The sequence below is a fragment of the Crinia signifera genome, chromosome 1 (genome assembly GCF_055691185.1).
Source record: "Crinia signifera chromosome 1, ASM5569118v1, whole genome shotgun sequence".
NCBI classification, from domain to species: domain Eukaryota; kingdom Metazoa; phylum Chordata; class Amphibia; order Anura; family Myobatrachidae; genus Crinia; species Crinia signifera.
Window position 1 is genome coordinate 316581440 of NC_139217.1, and position 18292 is coordinate 316599731.

The 18292-nt window shown below is 41.2% G+C and overlaps 1 protein-coding gene across 4 annotated transcripts in view; it reads right to left on the reverse strand.

The window, feature by feature from the left end:
- FANCC (FA complementation group C) overlaps positions 1-18292 on the reverse strand; it is a 152803-nt gene that overhangs the window by 54813 nt on the left and 79698 nt on the right. For all 4 annotated transcript variants that reach the window (XM_083186765.1, XM_083186773.1, XM_083186791.1 and 1 more), the window contains exons 5-7: positions 17418-17531; positions 16850-16908; positions 9657-9821 (exon numbers count right to left, since the gene is read on the reverse strand). In XM_083186765.1, the coding sequence (XP_083042891.1) occupies positions 9657-9821; positions 16850-16908; positions 17418-17531 (338 nt within the window). The remainder of the gene's footprint in view (positions 1-9656; positions 9822-16849; positions 16909-17417; positions 17532-18292) is intronic.

The following is an 18292-nucleotide window of genomic DNA, read 5'->3' on the forward strand; positions in this document are numbered from 1 at the left end:
TCTGGATTGTGGATGACAACACAACACATTGGAGGACATCTCGCTACACACCAAGCTTTCATTTTACCTATCACCTTGAAATGATTTTCAAATTATGACCCAATTTCAATATGTTGAAACATTGTTTTTAAGTTGGTCCTTTCTCTGAGTGCTGATTACTGACAGAAAGCTTCATACACACTGGATGCTTTTGCCCAGCGTGTATGAGGAACAATGATGTGAAAATCGCTAGGAGGAAAATTGATCAGTGCATACACACTGAGCGATTTTCACCCGTCCTATCAATGTTCAGGGGGTTGAACCCCTTTCTGTAGTAGGCGACTGTGAAAAGTGGTTAGCTGCAGATGGACAACGGCGGCCGGCAATGATGCTGGTGCACATATCAGCGCCGAGCCATTCACACTGGTGGATTTTGAGCTGAAAGTAGATATAAACACCAAAAGTATACTACTTTCAGCGCAAAATTGCCTAGTGTGTATGTAGTGTTCCTTCCCGGAACTGGGTAGGGCAGGGCGGGGGCAGAATGAAAGGGGCGAACCAGGCCCCCCAACATCATGAAAAGGGGCGGGTTCGGGCAAGTGACATCATCAAAGGAGGTGGACCGGGCCCGATGTCGTCAAAGGGGGTGGGCCTAGGCCACAATGTCATCAAAGGAGAAAGGCCCAACTAACATCATAATTGGGGGCGGGCCAGGCCCCGCCGATGTAACTGCTGGAGAAGCGCTGGCCATCTACAAGGGGCTCTGGGCTTCCCCGTGCGCATTGGCGGGGATAGGCAGCAGGCTGTTCTAGCAGGGCACTGCTAAAATAGCCTGGCAGGAACACTATGTATGGGCCTTTAATAGATAAAGTATGAAGCTATGGAGACAATGCTTTCCTTCCTTGTGTTCTATATGCAGAATTCTGCTCCTAAGGAAGACGTCCACCTTGAAATGCGTTGAGCCTGAGCCTCTATTACCTGCATTGCCAACCCACCCAGGACCTTTTTTTTTTTTCACCAGACCAGCATATTAAATAATAATAATAATGATATTTAAATAACACTTTTCTACCAAAAGGACTCAAAGTGCTTTACCACTCATCCAGGTACCATTACCTGCAGGGAATTGCCTTTCCACTAAATCTTTATTGTGGATACCTTGCACAATCCAGGAGATCACCTATATGGATATAATTTTCCAAGCTGGACAATTGACCAGGTCAATGCTTTCTCTCCATACCCTATCAGGTCCTATTAAAGTGTGGTATACTCCAAATGGGAGTTTACATTCATATTATGTTTTCATCATTCTTTTAATGCCATTTATGCATATATTTTAAACTAATCAGCTCTTTCGAGTTTCAGTATCACTTAAATGCGGATGATACTCAAATGTATCTATCAACCTCAGAGTTGTCACCAGTGGTTTTTGGCCGAGTCTCTGAATGTCTCTGTCATCTCATCTTGGATGTCTTCTCGCCAACTGAAACTCAATATTTCCAAAACGGAATTACTTATATTCCCACCAACCAAGAACAGTTACCATACTGATATCTCTATAACTGTTGACAACTTGATAATCTACCCTACCCCACAAGCTCGTTGCTTAGGGGTCATCCTCGACTCTGAACTGTCTTTTCTTTCCCACATTCAATCTGTCTCCAAATCATGTTACATGTATCTAAAAAAACATATCTAAAATACAACCATATCTCACACAAGACAATACTAAATCTCTTATCCATGCACTCATTATATCTTGCATTGATCACTGCAATAGTCTCCTAACTGGTTTTCCCAAGAACAGACTCTCGCCACTGCAATCCATTTTAAATGCAGCTGCTAGGCTGATATTCCTTGCAAGATGCTCATCGTCTGCTGATCTGTTCTGCCAGTCCCTTCATTGGTTGCCTGTATCTTACCGTATTCAATATAAAACACTTCTTGTTGCATAAAAAGCTATTAGCCATGCTGCACCAGCATATATCTCTTTACTTATCACAAAATATCTCCCATCTCGACCTCCACGCTCAAGATCTGCGTTTCTTTTGCACGGATCACTAGCTCCCATTCACTATTACAGGACTTTCATCAGGCTGCTCCCACCCTATGGAATGCCCTTCCACGCACAATAAGACACTCCACTAGCCTCCAAACTTTCAAGTGTTCCCTGAAAACTCACCTCTTCAGGCAAGCCTATCATATTTAAGTACCACACGCATAACCCTCTGAGACACTTAGGTATTATATAGCTTCCCTTCTGGACTTGTAACTTGGTGGGACTGCTATGCTATTACTGGTGCCTGTCCTTGTGTTTCCCTCCTACATCCCTATAGATTGTAAGCTTGTAGCAGGGCCCTCCTACCTCCAAGTCTGTCTGTTGTTACCCAGTTTGTTTTATCACTGTCTACTATTGTAAACGGCAATGGAATCTGCTGCGCTATATAAGAAACTGTAGATAAATAATTATGAACTATATTATTAAAATGAATTGTTTAAGCTAGCAGTATCCTATTCATTCATAACTCAGTGAAGCACTAGCACTGTTTAGTATTTTTATTTTTTGTCTATATTCACCCATTGGTTATATAGCACTTTAAATAGCTGCTAATTGAATGCGCCAAGTCATTACTTTTTGCCGATGTTAACACAAACTACGTAAAATATGTTATAAAACTAAATACATTTTTTTTATGAAAACAAAACACTTTCTTTTTTACATTTTATTCGGGCATTTGAGCTGGCTAATTCTATTTTGATGATGCAAATGATACTTTATCCTGGTGTATTTAGCTTTGCTTTTATACTGTGAGCTGTATGCTTTGGTGAGCAGTGCATATCATATTCACTGCACCAACGTAACCTTGAGAACATAAGGCAATGTTCTTAGGACCACCCAGTTGTTTAAATTGTGCATTCGTTTGTGGAATGTGCTGTAAATACAATGTATACAAGGCTTCATCTATGTGACAAACAACATTTTCTTACACAACGTGGAAAACCTCATCATTTACACAAAATAAACAAGGGAGCGGTCAATGTAAATGAAATGTGAAGCAGGCGTAAAATAGGGTTTAATAGCATTTAACCTGGGGCATAGCACACAAACTCATTGTGCCAAAAATATAGCTCCAAATATGTTCACACATATACTATTATAGACTAAAATAGCAACAAGTCAAGCAAAGGAAAGGAACTTATGTAACCCCCTGGTCACTGCTCCTACACATCTTCTCTTCGGGTGCCGGACAGGGTCCCGACAGTTGGGATCCCAATAGGCATTTACCCGACGTCGGGATCCCGACTGTCAAAACACAGACAGCCGGGTTCCTGGCGGCCGTCGGCTATTTTCCCTCGTGGGGGTCCACGACCCCCATAAAGGGAGGATAGAATAGGTGGCTCGCCTAGTGAGCCACCATGCCCGCAGTGTGGCGAGCGAGCCCGCAAGGGGCTTAGTTGCGCTCACCATGCTGTCTGGGTCCGGCCAGTTGCGATCCCGATGTCAGGCTAATGACTGTCGGGATCCCAACTGTCGGACCCCTGTACCACACCCCTTCTCTTCAGGGATTTAGTAGAGTTAATATTAACTCTGTCTTCATCTCAACTGGCTCGGGAAACTCTCCTCCCATTAATGTCATGGCTATATATTGAACACAGTTTATTTATTTAAATTTTCTTATATAGCGCAGCAGATTCCGTTGCGCTTTACAATAGTAGACAGTGATAAAACAAACTGGGTAACAACAGAAAGACTTGGAGGTAAGAGGGCCCTGCTGCAAGCTTCCAGTTTACACAACTCTAATTTGTTTAATACATGAGACAATACAGAATTAATGTTGTTATACTGGAGCAATGAGCCCTTGAAAGAAAACAAGTTATTTTCAATAAAGCATGATCTACATGGAATATAACAATAACTTGCAACAGTAATTTGCAATAACAATAAGTAATGCAACAATGTATTTTGCATAGGCTTTAAAAGCCTATAACTAAACTGTTGTTTATTCTTCAACACATTCTAACTTACTATCAACATACACCTGACACATTATCCTCTGTATTAGCAGTTAATCAGTCCAGGTACTTAGTCCATATCTTAGTGACAGCGATAATGATCCAGTGCAATAGTCTATCAGCAGCCATGGTTAATAGATGTTTATATATGAATGAACAAATAATTTAAGGAGGCACTGAGGGGACGGGGAAAAAAAGCTGCACTACTATATATCCTCCCTGTTAGTGGAAGAAGAGGTACTGGGGCAGCACGGATGGTGTAATGGTTAGCATTACTGCCTCACAGCGCTGAGGTCATGGGTTCGATTCCGACCATGGCTCTAACTGTGCGGAGTTTGTATATTCTCCCCGTGGTTTTACTCTCTTGCGTGGTTTTACTCCGGGTACTCCGGTTTCCTCCAACAATCCAAAAATATACAGATCGGTTAATTGGCTTCCAACAAAAATTAACCCTAGAATGTCTGCGTGTACATGTGGTAGGTAATATAGATTGTAAGCTCCAATGGGGCAGGGACTGATGTGAATGTTCAAATATTCTCTGTAAAGCGCTGCGTAATATGTATGCACTATATAAGAAACTGTTATTAAATAAATAATAAATAAATACTGTAAAAGTGTGTACACACGGCAGATCCTGCTATCAGATTGCCCCGGGACTCGCAACTCAAGGGGCACAATTTAGACTATATAGTGCAGAGGCACAATTTAGACTATATAGTGCAGATCTGCACTATATAGTCTTGCCTGCCGATTTTCGCTCACACGGGAGCGCGCATCGGGCTCTCAAGCCCTAAAAAAGCATGCAATATGGCTTCCGATGTTCACTATATCGGGAACATCGGAAGCCAAATCTTACCATGAGTACACACTATAAGGAATAAAATTAAAGCTATAGAAGTGAGACAGTAAACAACAATTTATAACATAAAATTGAACCTTTACTTTTTAAAATAATTTTTAAAAAGAAACACAATGTTTATTTTTGTTATTTAAACACTTAAATCATGGTGTCAAGATGATTATCCACAGAATGGTTCACAATGGTATAACACTTTTGTTTAATTCTTCCATAATTGGAATAACAGCGAATGAGGAAAAAACAACGCGTTTTGTCCGTTAGGACTTTATCAGGGGGGGGGGCATAAAAGATCAATTAACAATTGATAGCATTGAACTATGGGGCACTTCAATTTATGCAGTTCCTTTTTTAGGTTACACTTAAAACCCAGGAATTATAGCTGGTAACATATATGTAGTCTAGACATAGGGCAGTATTCAATGAACACATTCATGGCGTGCAGCGAACCCTGTTTAGGATTTGCTGCACAGTCGCCGTGTTCCGGAGCCTCGCTGTCCCCCTGCTATCCCCCTATTCTACGTCGCAGGGGCTCGCTGCCCCTGACGGCGAGTGTGAACCCCAGCCGGAGGACGGTGGCAGGCAGGGAGATGGAAGTCTCCCTGCCCGCCCCAGAACATATGTGGGGGGGAGGTGGGCGCCCCGGGAGCCAGCAGGGGGCCAGGTATGCACTGCTCCCGATCGTGCATATGTAATGATCGGGAGCAGTGAATATATGAATATCTAATGAGCGGCTCTCGTCCCCCTGCTGGCTGTTATGTGTATATATTTTAAATTAAATATATATTCATGTGCTATAAGCACATGAATAAAAATAGCATGCCCCTTCACAGAATAAAATTCGACACCAAATGTACAAAAAAACCACTTTATTTTAAAAATTCACTTTCCACTTCATCATTAAAAGATCGCGATTTGCTACACGGTGAGACACGGCGAAAATCACTTAGAAAGACGGCGAGAAGTGCACGTTGAATAGGGTGATTGGCTCTCTGACCCCCCCAAAAAATCACCTTCCAATGCTAAAATAGCACAAATTCGCCGTGAAACAGGGCGAATTATCCTCATTGAATACTGCCCATAGGGCCCAGAAAAATTAGTGAAGAAGGTTATTCATTAGCAGAATGATCCTCACTGAACCTCAGTGTGTATCTATCTATCTATGTTATCTCATGAGATTGTGATGGATTCAATTCCTCTATCACTGATTCAATTCTAGTATAGGATTACCTAGAGCTGGCACCACCCATGTGGAAGGTGCATGCATATAAAAGTAACTTTCAAGTCACTTACATATGCATGCACGCTGGGAAGGAAATGGGTGGGCAGCTGACATCCGGTGAGGTCAGCTGCCCACCGTCCACACCATGGCCTCATTAGCATGAGAACACCCTGCGTTCTCATAGGAACGCCCATGAAACGCTGGGCGTTCCCATATGCTAATGAAGCCGCCCCCAACCCTGGATGCGTGCACCCAGCGAACAGTCTGTTTGCTGTGGGTGCACGCACCCTGCATATGGACATGCACAAAAATGCGCATGTCCCTGTGCAAACTCATTTGCAACCAGAATAAGGCCCAATATGTGTTGTCCCACTACTTCAGTGCAAACCAGGCCAAACTGTCAGCACTGGTGCAGAGAATATTTATTTGGGAAATTTCCAGTGCACGAGTAGATTGATTGCTTCAATATGACATCTGGTGGTAAAAAAAGGGCACTACATGTAAAATACTAATGAACGGAGTTGTAAAACTTGCAGCATGATGTGCCAGGTGTCCTTTAAACACTTAAAGAATCTGTATTCACAATATTATTACAGACATATTTCCTTTATTTACATACTATATATCTTGCAACATACACACACATGCACATATACTAGAGTAAATTACCCTACTAGTCTGTTTTTGAATTGTGGGAACCCAAGCACCCACTAAGTAACCCAAACAAACACAGGGCGACCATACCCGTACCATAAAAACAGGTCCTTAGTGAAAATCAAACTCACAACCTCAGTGTTGAGTGGCAGCAATGCTAACCACTACACCAACCATGCTAACTAGTAATCCATACCCTCTTTTTGCTCTTTCAGACCTACTACATGCATTTTTGTTTTTCAATATATATTCAACATTTTAGCATTGTACCTCTTATGTCACAAGTTTTACACTTAGGAATTCATACTTTATCATTTGGCTGATTTTTATTGTTTGAGAAATATTTTTATTGTTTTTCACAAATTAGAAAGTAAATTTTTCACAAATTTGAGATAACATGAGTTCCTCATTACTAAGTGTCGAGAACATAAGGCAAGTTACATAAAGAAACTTTCCCGGATAACTTTATATTTCTCCTGAGATCGAATATTTAAATATCATTCCTAAATAACAATAAACATTAAAGGGAAAAAAGGGGAGAGGAAGTATGTGGGAGGGGGGGAAGACAAGACAAATATAAAAGACTTTCATTTATTTAGATTTTTAGGGTATAAACTTATCTATTTTTATCAATTAAATAAAGGCAAAAGGAAAATCATCTCCTTAGGGGGCTCTTGTTAATTGTTTATATGAAAATTATGAAGTTGATTCAAAAAGTTTGTAAATGAATGTTTGTGTATCTCCATCCAAACTATCAATGTATCTCTCCCAATTTTATGTACCCCCTGTTCCACATCAGGGAGTGTTGCTCTTCTTTCAAAATACAAGATTTGAAGTAACATATTTTGGTACTTGTGTATTATAACGGCGCCCACGAAATTGGTTGGTGCTTACAATGTTAAATGCACCCCCATTGTCAACACCACCCCCACTATCAACACCAACCCGAAGTGTGGCGAGCGCAGCGAGCCCGCGAGGGGCGGCGGTACGCGTCCTTTCGACCTTTTCATACCCCCACTATCCACGTTGGCGTGGAGTTGATTTTAGCGTGGCAAAGCGCAGCGAGCCCCGCGAGGGGACGCGGAATACATGTAAAGTAATCCGCGTGTGCTCGCCACACTATATAAAGTCAACTCCACGCCACGTGGATAGTGGGGGTATGAAAAGGTCGGAGGACGCGTACCGCCGTCCCTCGCGGGCTCGCTGCGCTCGCCATGCTTCGGGTTGGCATTGATAGTGGGGGTGGCGTTAACAATGGGGGTGCATTTAACATTGCGAATCACATCGCATCGCATGCCACTTGCTGGCATGCAATTCTATGCGATATTTAATTGTACAATCAGGGGCATTTTCCCGAAAATCACATCGCATACCATCGCATAGTACCTGGGGGTGTGCAAGGATGGAATAACATGCAAATCGGCTGAAAATCGGACGCAGATCGAATCGGCCCAAAAAAAAACGGCTGCAAATCGGCCGATAAATCGGATGCGATATGGTATGCTATTTAGATGAAATCGGGCGTCATGATAATACACAAGTACCCATATTTTTAACTGCAGATAATAAAGGTGCTGTTTTTTTTAATCCAGTGTATAAGGATTTGTTTTTTGCCTATTACTAATATGATGGATATCACCGCATTGATTCTCTTTTTCTCTGGGCCCAAGGGCCAGTGTTTAAAGTCAAGAAACAAGCATGCATTCGGTTGCTTTCTGACTTTAATATTAAAAGTTTGATTGACATATTCCACCACCTTAAGCCAAAATCTTGAAACCTTATTGCATGTCCAAAAATTATGAAACAAGTCTGCTTTACTTATATTACATTTAAGACAACAGCCAGAATCATCTGGAACCATATGTGCTCTCTGATTAGGCGCAATGTATGCCCTTTGGAGACATTTAAGATGCGTTTCCTGTAAGGAGGCAGAATGGAGATATCTAAGTGTGTTCGAAATACAGGTTGAGTATCCCGTATCCGAATATCCGTTATCCGAATTATTCCGAAAACCATACTTTCCAGAAAGTCAAGAAACAAGCATGCATTCGGTTGCTTTCTGACTTTAATATTAAAAGTTTGATTGACATATTCCACCACCTTAAGCCAAAATCTTGAAACCTTATTGCATGTCCAAAAATTATGAAACAAGTCTGCTTTACTTATATTACATTTAAGACAACAGCCAGAATCATCTGGAACCATATGTGCTCTCTGATTAGGCGCAATGTATGCCCTTTGGAGACATTTAAGATGCGTTTCCTGTAAGGAGGCAGAATGGAGATATCTAAGTGTGTTCGAAATACAGGTTGAGTATCCCGTATCCGAATATCCGTTATCCGAATTATTCCGAAAACCATACTTTCCAGAAAGTGGAAAAAAAAATTTGTTTAGCTAAAAACTCACTGGGGACATATGTAACAGCACTACTGAGGACATGATATGTAACTGGCACTATATATGTAAAAGAAAATGATTGCTTGGCATTCAAATTCAATATCTGAGATAGTACACAAATTTTGTTTCATGTTTTGAAACCTTGTTTTTTGAACAAATAAAATATATTTGTGTGTATTTTATGTCGTAATAAAATATATTTGTGTTTATTTTATGTGTTTATACAGCATAAATGCAAGATACTTCAAAATACATCATTGAAATATTAAAATATTCCAAAATACGGAATAATCCGTTATCCAAAATTCTCCTGGTCCCGAGCATTTTGGATACGGGATACTCAACCTGTATTACTAATAAAGCTATCACACGAATTTAAAGAGGGTGTGTCTTTTTCCCAAAATGAAAGCAAATAGCCCAAGAACTAAAAATGGATTACAGGAATAAAGGTTTATTAATGCAGGTCAGGATAAACTTTAACAAATGTGTTTTCTTGTAATTTTTTTTTATTACTGCCAAATGTGTCTATTTTACCTCTGAATTGCATTGTTCAAAGTTTCTAGAAAGTGCTCATCGAGAATCTCGTTTGGCCCAGGCCCGTGATAGAGAAGTAATGCTTCCAGCAAAGGTACTATTTCAGGCAATGCCAGGATGGGAGTACAGATCACACATACTGAGCGGATCTGCTCAGATATCAACCTGTTGAAAAATATATATACGAATAAATGAATCAATGAATGAATATTTTCATCTACACTTTCTCTTATATAGATGCAACTATCATGTCAGATGGCTTAAACCTGTCAGTAAAAGTATATATGAATGTATAAAAGTTGATCAGTGAGCATGAAGTAATAATATGGGGTAACAATTTTGAATTCAGAAAAAAATGAAGACAAACAAGCGTAACTGAAACTACTTGTAATGATCTGTTTGACTGACCTTCCAAAAAAAAAAAAAGTCACTCATGTTGGTAGAATATAGATGCAGTGTCTGTGTGAGGGAAAAGACTAAAATAACTGATTTTGTACATTGAAAAAAATACTGTAAGTTTTGTGCAGACTTGAGTAATACTGTTCATGTTTATACATGACAACTTAGGCTGCGGACACATAGAGGTGCGGCGAGCCCCATTCAGCCGCACCAGCTGTGCTGCAAGGAGTCTGCTCACAGGCTCCTATGTGCGACCACAGCCGTTGGGTTCTACCGAAGCATGCTAATGCATCGGGATGACCCCATTTGAACACATACATTTCAATGTGTGTATGTTACACATGAAATGTGGTAGGGAGTTGGTGGATTCTGTTTCTGATTCTGCCGCAGCCTTAAGAGTTATGGGGCATAAACACAGGGCGAATATAGGCTACTTTCTAAGTGATCTGTCTAGATTTCTTAAAAATTAGGCACAAACCGCTCCATGTGTGCACCCCATACAGCCAGCTCGGGTTCTTTAGCACATGCAGGCAAGATCTAGACCAATCACTTAGAAAGTAAGTTGAAATCTCTCCGGTACGAGCGATAGCGATCTTTTATTTAGCGCAGATCACTAGCACATTTCGCTATGTGTGAATGACTAGTATGGAAAGCAAACAGATGTATGTATAATATTGAAAGATAGAAGGACCACCTAGAAGGGGAGAAGAAATGTAGTCAAATGATGTTAATAGAAACACAATGAAAGTGTTACATTTAGCAGTAGGGTCCAGCAAGGTACAATACTAGGCCCCCTACTCTTTTCACTCTAAACAACCTGACTTGGTGAACTTGTCAGTACAGTACTTTCTTTTGGTCTACAGTACTATATTTATGCTGTTGATACCCAAATCTACCTGAAATTTCCTGACCTCTTCCTGTGGAGGAGCTTGGACGGAGGACCCGCTGTGGGTCAAGCCGCACTGCGAGTGACTGGGGCCCTGTGCCCGCACCATTTTGGAGCTGGAGGCATCTGGGTGTGCATCCGCGCTGGGGAGTCGCACTCTCACCCCAACGGGCACATCTATGCATGCTGTTGCTGGCTAGCCTCCTGCATCTCAACGACTTTCTGGCTGCAAGATCCATCATCCCCAGCTGTGGTGAGCTCTCCAGCTTGATCCTGCACACTGTTGTCCAGGCGCCCTCCTGGGGACAGCAACTTCTGGGAATGCCCTGCTGTACCTTCCGGCTATCTCCTGCTGTGCTGTCGGGGGGCCTTCTTGGGGACAGAGGCGCTCGTTTGCCTACACTGTCCTTCACCTGACTACTGTACCTCTTGTCCAGTTGGGCACTATACCCTGGGGGGTTGATTCTATACTTGTGGGACCTCTGGCAAGTGAGTGGTGACAGTGCAGGATATATGACTATATCTTGGTTTACAGGGCTACACCTGATTCCTGAACCTGCTAAACCCCCTTCTTGTATTAGCCCGGTATATTGGACTGTTACATATCATACCTCTGAGCGGAGCCTGCTTATATCTGCTATATTATGGGCGGTATTCAATGAGGCTGATTCGCCAGGTTTTTATGGCGATTTTGTGCTGTAACGCAAATTTCTGACTAAAACGGTGAATCACCCTATTCAATGACCAGATGGCGAATACATTTCAAGGTTTTTTTCGCCATGATTCACCGAGTAGCAATCGCTATCTTTTTATGGTGAAGTGGAAGGTGAACTTTTAAAATAAAGTGTTTTGTTTTTTACAATTGGTGTAAAAAAATCAGGAATTTTATTCTGAGGAGGGGCATGCTATTTTTATTCATGTGCTGTAAGCACATGAATATATATTTAATAAAAAAAATATTTTTTTACACAGACCAGCCAGCAGGGGGCCGGAGCCGAGCCGCTCATTAGATATTCATATATTCACTTCACCCAATCATTACATATGCATGATCGGGTGTATTGAATATACCCGGTCCCCTGCTGGCACCCCCGGGGGGCAGCCTGTGCTGCCTGGCACCCGGTGAGCCCACCTCCCCCCCACAAACGTTCTTTGGCAGGCAGGGAGACTTCCATCTCCCTGCCTGCCACCGTCCTCAGGCTCATTGCGGCGTCCGCCGCAGGAGCTCAAATTCGCCGGTCAGGGGCAGCGAGCCCCTGACTCGTTGAATACCGGAGCCGGCGAGGCTCCGGAACGCAGCGAGCAGTGGCAAATGTGCAGCGAATCCTGAACAGGATTCGCTGCACGTCGCCAGTATTCACATTGAATACTGCCCTATATGTTGCCAAATCAGTGTCTGGATAATTCATCTTTATTGCTTATTAGCAGTGGTGTCTTTGTAGTGTGCTAGCCATCAACGGGCTCCCTTTTGAACTTCTCTAAAGTATAATTTCACTGCCACTATTGGTATCACTAATACTATACGGCTGCTCATTGAGGCCATAGAAGCTTCTACACAGAAGATTATCAATAAACTTGAAAATGTAGCCTAGCCTCTGTGATTATACGTCCCGTGCCTTGCTTACTGCCTGAGTTCCCAAATCTATTCAATAACCCCCGATGCCGGTACGGTAACTTCTTTTGTTATTTCATATAATGATGAAATGCTGCTTAATGTCCCTGATGATGTGCTGCTTCCCATTGGATGGTCCCATCCAGACCTCTGCTATGTGACTGTTCCAGAATGTTTTATTCTCCAGGAGACTTTCTCGGTCTAACTTCAGAACCTATATACATCTCCTAGATTTCGCGGTACATTTCTGGACTTCATATCACAATATTACTGCTTTCCATGCCTATATCCTCAGGTGCATGATAAAACATGTGCTGAATGTTCTCCTGCTTCTTCTCATGTACGATAGGTCAATACGGATGCTAAATATTGGCCAGATTATTGGAAGACATACATGTATGGCTCTGCTGTTACTAAGACCCTGGCCTATCTGATATGTATTTTCTACTACTGTGTTTATCCTTTTTATTTTGCTTTTATGTTTGCATTCTAAGTTTTTGTACAACTTAGATTACTCTTCTGCTTGTTCTTTGAGGGTTAGGTCTGCCCTACTGTATACTACAAGTCCACTGTCAAAGGCAGTCCATATTGCCGTTATCCTTTAATTTATGGAAGGGGTTAACTAGATTGGGATAGATTAGCTATAAAGTGAGATTTCCATACTGATGGGTATGTGGCTATTATATTGGTCTAGCTAAGAACCACTGGTTTACAACCTTCTTTAATCAGGGAGGGAGGGGTTATCTAGGTTAGTATAGTTTAAGATATAGTATAGTTAGTGGGGGTAGGTTATAAAGGGTAAGGGGTTTGGGTTAGGTTTGCTTTGGGATTTCTTTTCCTTTTCATTTTGGGCAGTTGGGCATGTATGTTTTCTTGCCAACTGCATGTAAGTGATACATACTGAATGGGAGGTTACTGCGTACCTTAGTATACAGTTACTATTTCACTAAACACTATATATTACTTTTGTCTGGTCATGCCCGAATGGCGCCTTCGGGGAATGAAGTACCATAAATGTGTTTTGGAGATATCCTGTGTCCAAGTGATAGATAGATATATATATAGACATTATAGGGGCTCTGCAAACACTAAATTAACTGATAATAAATAGTGGAGATTTGGTTCATGAATTGATCAATGCATTTAAGCCTGCAGCCCCCTTCACGGGACCCCACTTTTCTGCAGGTCCTAACACTATCACTCAAAATGGCTACAAGTTTATCAGACGCTAAACAGGAAGGGAGCGAGTCTCCCCGACACCATGGCAACCCTGGCGTTTGCGTTCCAAAGCAAACCAGGAAGCGGACTCGATCATGACCACTTCCGGTCGCGAGACTTCCGGCGAGACGGGTCCCAGTGTCAGAACGGACCGGGAACAGGTGGAGTGACGGCTTGAGGGACACCCTATTTAGGTAAGAACTGCACCATACACCATTGTTACACCATTCCTTGAAAACGGGGACTTGATCCTCGAAACGTCGGATCTTTTGCATTTAAAGTAATAAATGCCACTTTGATATTTTATACAAGACCCTGGAGTGCCGCAGTTTGCTTTCAAATCTGATCACCATATATATATATATACATATATATATATATATACTGTATATATATATAAATACACATATATATATATATACATACACACACACATATACCCTGCTCATCTTCATGTGAATGCATATATCTGCTATATTTGCTCGTGTTTATTTTGCAGTTCTATATTCTTGCCCTAACTGTCCTCCTATGTCTATGGGGTGTTTGTCGTTATGCTATATATGCAAAAATAAATTTCAATAAAAATTGGAATTTAAAACTTATAGGCGCAAATGACAGTTGACCATTTGCTTGGACATGCTGCAAAACTGAAAAACATTCAATTATTACTAGATATTTGTTCCAACCAGCCAGATTGGACAATAATCTTTAGGTGTATGGCCAGCTTTACTATCATCACCAATCTTGCATCACCTCCTCAGTTCATCATCCATCCATTTTTCTGCGTTCTAATACTAATACACACGGTCAGTTCCACCTCAGTTACATTGCCTGAATTGCCCCTTCCACTTCATCAACACTACCAAAACATTTTGGTCTTCCCCTCAACCCTCTCTTTCTTCTACCTCTGCTTATACCAGCCTGATCTTTCCATCCTGATGATCTGTCTATGTTACCATACCCATAAATCAATTTAAACTAGTCAGCCTCACCTGCAAATCTCTTATTTCCTACCACTTAAATTTCCAACCTCAATTCCCTCAACACTTCCCCAGCATCTCTAGTAAGCTGGTGACTGATGCCTCTTCTCCCCGCTGATTACCAAATCTCATTCCTGCCTCCAAGACTACTCCTGCAATGACCATATTTTATAAACATCATCCCTTGATCTATCACACTTCCCTTAACCTTAATTTCTTAAAACCTGGTCTCAAATCTTATAATATGAATAGGGATCTCCCCTCTATTTGTTTTACCCCTCCCCTTATACACTACGGTATCCCAAAAAATGCACAATAGAGTAGGGTTAAAAAGATATTAAAATTTGACTGCATCAATTGAAATATAACAATCTAATTTATTAATAGACAGTATAAATACAGGTAAAATCAATAGATAATAATCATAATTGGGACACTTGGAGGATACATATAGCTGGTTAAATGCTGCTGGTTCCTAGAATGCTCAGTTCTCACGATAAGCTGTATAATAGTGTGTACACACGGTCCGATTTCCTTTCCGATGTTGACGATATAGTCAACATCGGATCGGCATCGGATGCAGATCGCAAGGGTTTTAACCCTTGCGATCCCGATCCGATGCGCGTTCACGTTTCGCAAGCCAGAAAGTCTTGGCTCCCTTGACTTATATAGTGCAGATCTGCACTATATATTCAAGATTGTATGCAAATCGGATGTGCCTTGCGATCCGATCCCGATCTGATCATGGATCGCATCTTAAGGCACATCTGACCGTGTGTACACACCTTCAAGAACCCCCAAAAATTGGTTCCTCCACTTTAGAATGTATATGTCACCAATTTTTAATCCGGACTGATGAGCTATTGCCGCTGGAGGAGAATTTAAACTCAGATGGATCAGGCAGTGTTTTTATGATGGTGCAGATAAGATAGAGTCCAGTAATGCAGCTGGAAGTGCAGGTAAAGTCCAGATCCCAAGCAAGGGTAACTAAGTGGGTTCTTTGGTGAGATAAAGGCAAGCTGAGCTGGTTCAAGCTGAAAAGCAAACTGTAGCAGCCCTCCAGTGGTCCCAACAGAGCATTCTAGGAACAAGCAGCATTTAGAAATCTATAGGTATCCTCCAAGTGTTCTAATTATGAATATTATCTATTGATTTTACCAGATTTTATACTGCCAATTAATAAATTAGATTGTTACATTTCAATTGATCCAGTCGAATTTTTATATTTTTTAGTGCTATTGGATTGTTCTTTTTTAGTATATCTCTTGTTTTGGGAACTGACTTTCCCCCAAGTGACTGCTTGACTCAAACCTCCTTCGAGACGCTTGAGTTACCTTGGTAACCCTTTCGCAATTACTACAGTATGCCTTATTTACACTCCGTTTTGTACGTTTTCTATGTATGGCACTTAAATGTAATTTAAATGTAACTTTTTTTAACACATCTGTATTTTTTTTATCCAAGTGAGCAAATAAAAGGAACAAATTATTTATCATGGTGCTCACAATTTAAATATTGAGACTCAATCAGGTGTCGTTGCAAAGAAGTTATTGTACACACATTAGTCAATGGTTTCTTAATACGCATGCATATGAGCCACAGGGCGCACTCACAGCGAGTCATTTGCAATTGCACAGAGGCATGAGTCACTGAGTGACAGGAGGATAGCATTTGGGGTGGTAATAGGGACTGGTCAGCTAAAACGCAGACGTATCATAGCGATCCAGACAACATTATCTGTTCATGCATAAATTAGCAGTTGTATTCTTACTTGCTACTGTTGAGCCCTCAGCATCCCAGGAGAGCAGCTCATCTTTAACGCCTAGAGACACTCAAGTCTCTCTGACATGAATCGATTTACGACAATGGTATTGATGTTTCAGAAATGATATGCTGCTGAGCGGAAAAGACTGTATATGATAGAGGGTGCCCTATGCTTCTGCCCATTTTAGCGGGTATTTTAAACATCTCTCACAGTGATGTTAGCACTAAAAGGGTTACATCACTGCTTAGAAGGTGGTATACTAAAAGTCTCCCAACACCACCTATGCATTCCATGCATTTTGGTTCTAACTCAAAGTATTCAAATACCACATACTCAGTAGTAGTTGTATCTGGTTGACTTCTTCTAAGATGCATAACCAGTGATGAAATGATCTGTAAAGAAAAGTGGAGACAATTAATGGGGTTATATAGATTGTGTAAACGCCAGCCTGACTTCTTAACATCCTTAAAGTATGTGTTTTATATCTCCACAGCTTAAAAAAAAAAAAGTTTCTATGGACTTCCTGAACCGTATAAATTAGAAGCCAGCAATTATGTATGTTACTGTACAAGCTTCATAACGTGAACATATATAAAAGACTAAATTAGTATACAAAGGACTAACGAAAGTAAAAAGTAAAAAAAAAGTGTCCATATACTGGTCTTTGGCACAGATTTTATAATATTGCATTTGAACTACAGCTTTATCTTGTGGCATATTTATATTAAATGGTGATAGAACAGAACTGGTGACATGTAGCTTGCTAGTGCAAACTTCAGAATGACAAGAAAAATCCAAATGTGTACATGACACAAACTTGCATAGTGCATGTGATTATTTTTAGAGCTCATCTGATAGCATTTCAATGATAATAATATAATAAATAATAAAATGATCTTACATTTTTCAAAAGCTTGTCATAGTAGTCAGCAGTTGTACAACCAAGCTGGGCAATTATTTCTGTGTTTTCACTTCTGCCTTGTCCACAGGAGGAAAATAGTTGACAGACAAGGTTCTTGAATGTGGATACAAAAAGCAAGATATCCATAAGTATGTTCATTTCTACTGTAACTATTTAAAATAGATAGCTGCAATCTTGTACAAAATGTGTGCTACAAGTATAACAAAGCGTCGATATCTAAGCAGGAGAAAAACTGGGAGATTTTGGCTAACCTTCTAGGAGATTTTGACTAGTCAAAATCTCCTGCCAAAATCTCACTGTGTGTACACCCCTTAATGCTGCACTTGTGCGATCGGACTCGATGCGACATCGAAGTGCGATGTTCATCGAACCCAATCGCATCTTGTGGTGCTAAAAGTGCCCCCTTTACAGCATCCACTTGAGATGACACATCGGGTGCTGGAAGAGCACCACCGCCACCACTGACTGACTCCCTCAGCCCCCTAGTGCTACAGCTACAATGCCGCCCTCTGCACGCAGTCTCTGACACCGCCAGTGGCCTCTCTGGCCCCTTCTCCCCATCCCCACGCCTCTGAAAAAGCGTTCCCTCTGCCCCCCCACCAGCAGATTGCATTCGAGCATCACATGTGGTTAAAAACCACATGCGATTGCTCCTGTACTTTTATAAATATTATGTGCAGGACATAAGACCGTGAGACCCGACATTTGAACGGCGTGCCCGCGCATTGCGTCGAATGGTACACATTTTGTGCATACAATCATTCAATTTATCGGCCAGTTGTGGTCGAAATCGAATGATTGCATGCAAAATGTCACAAGTGTATGTGCAGCATAACACTTGTTATGTCATATCT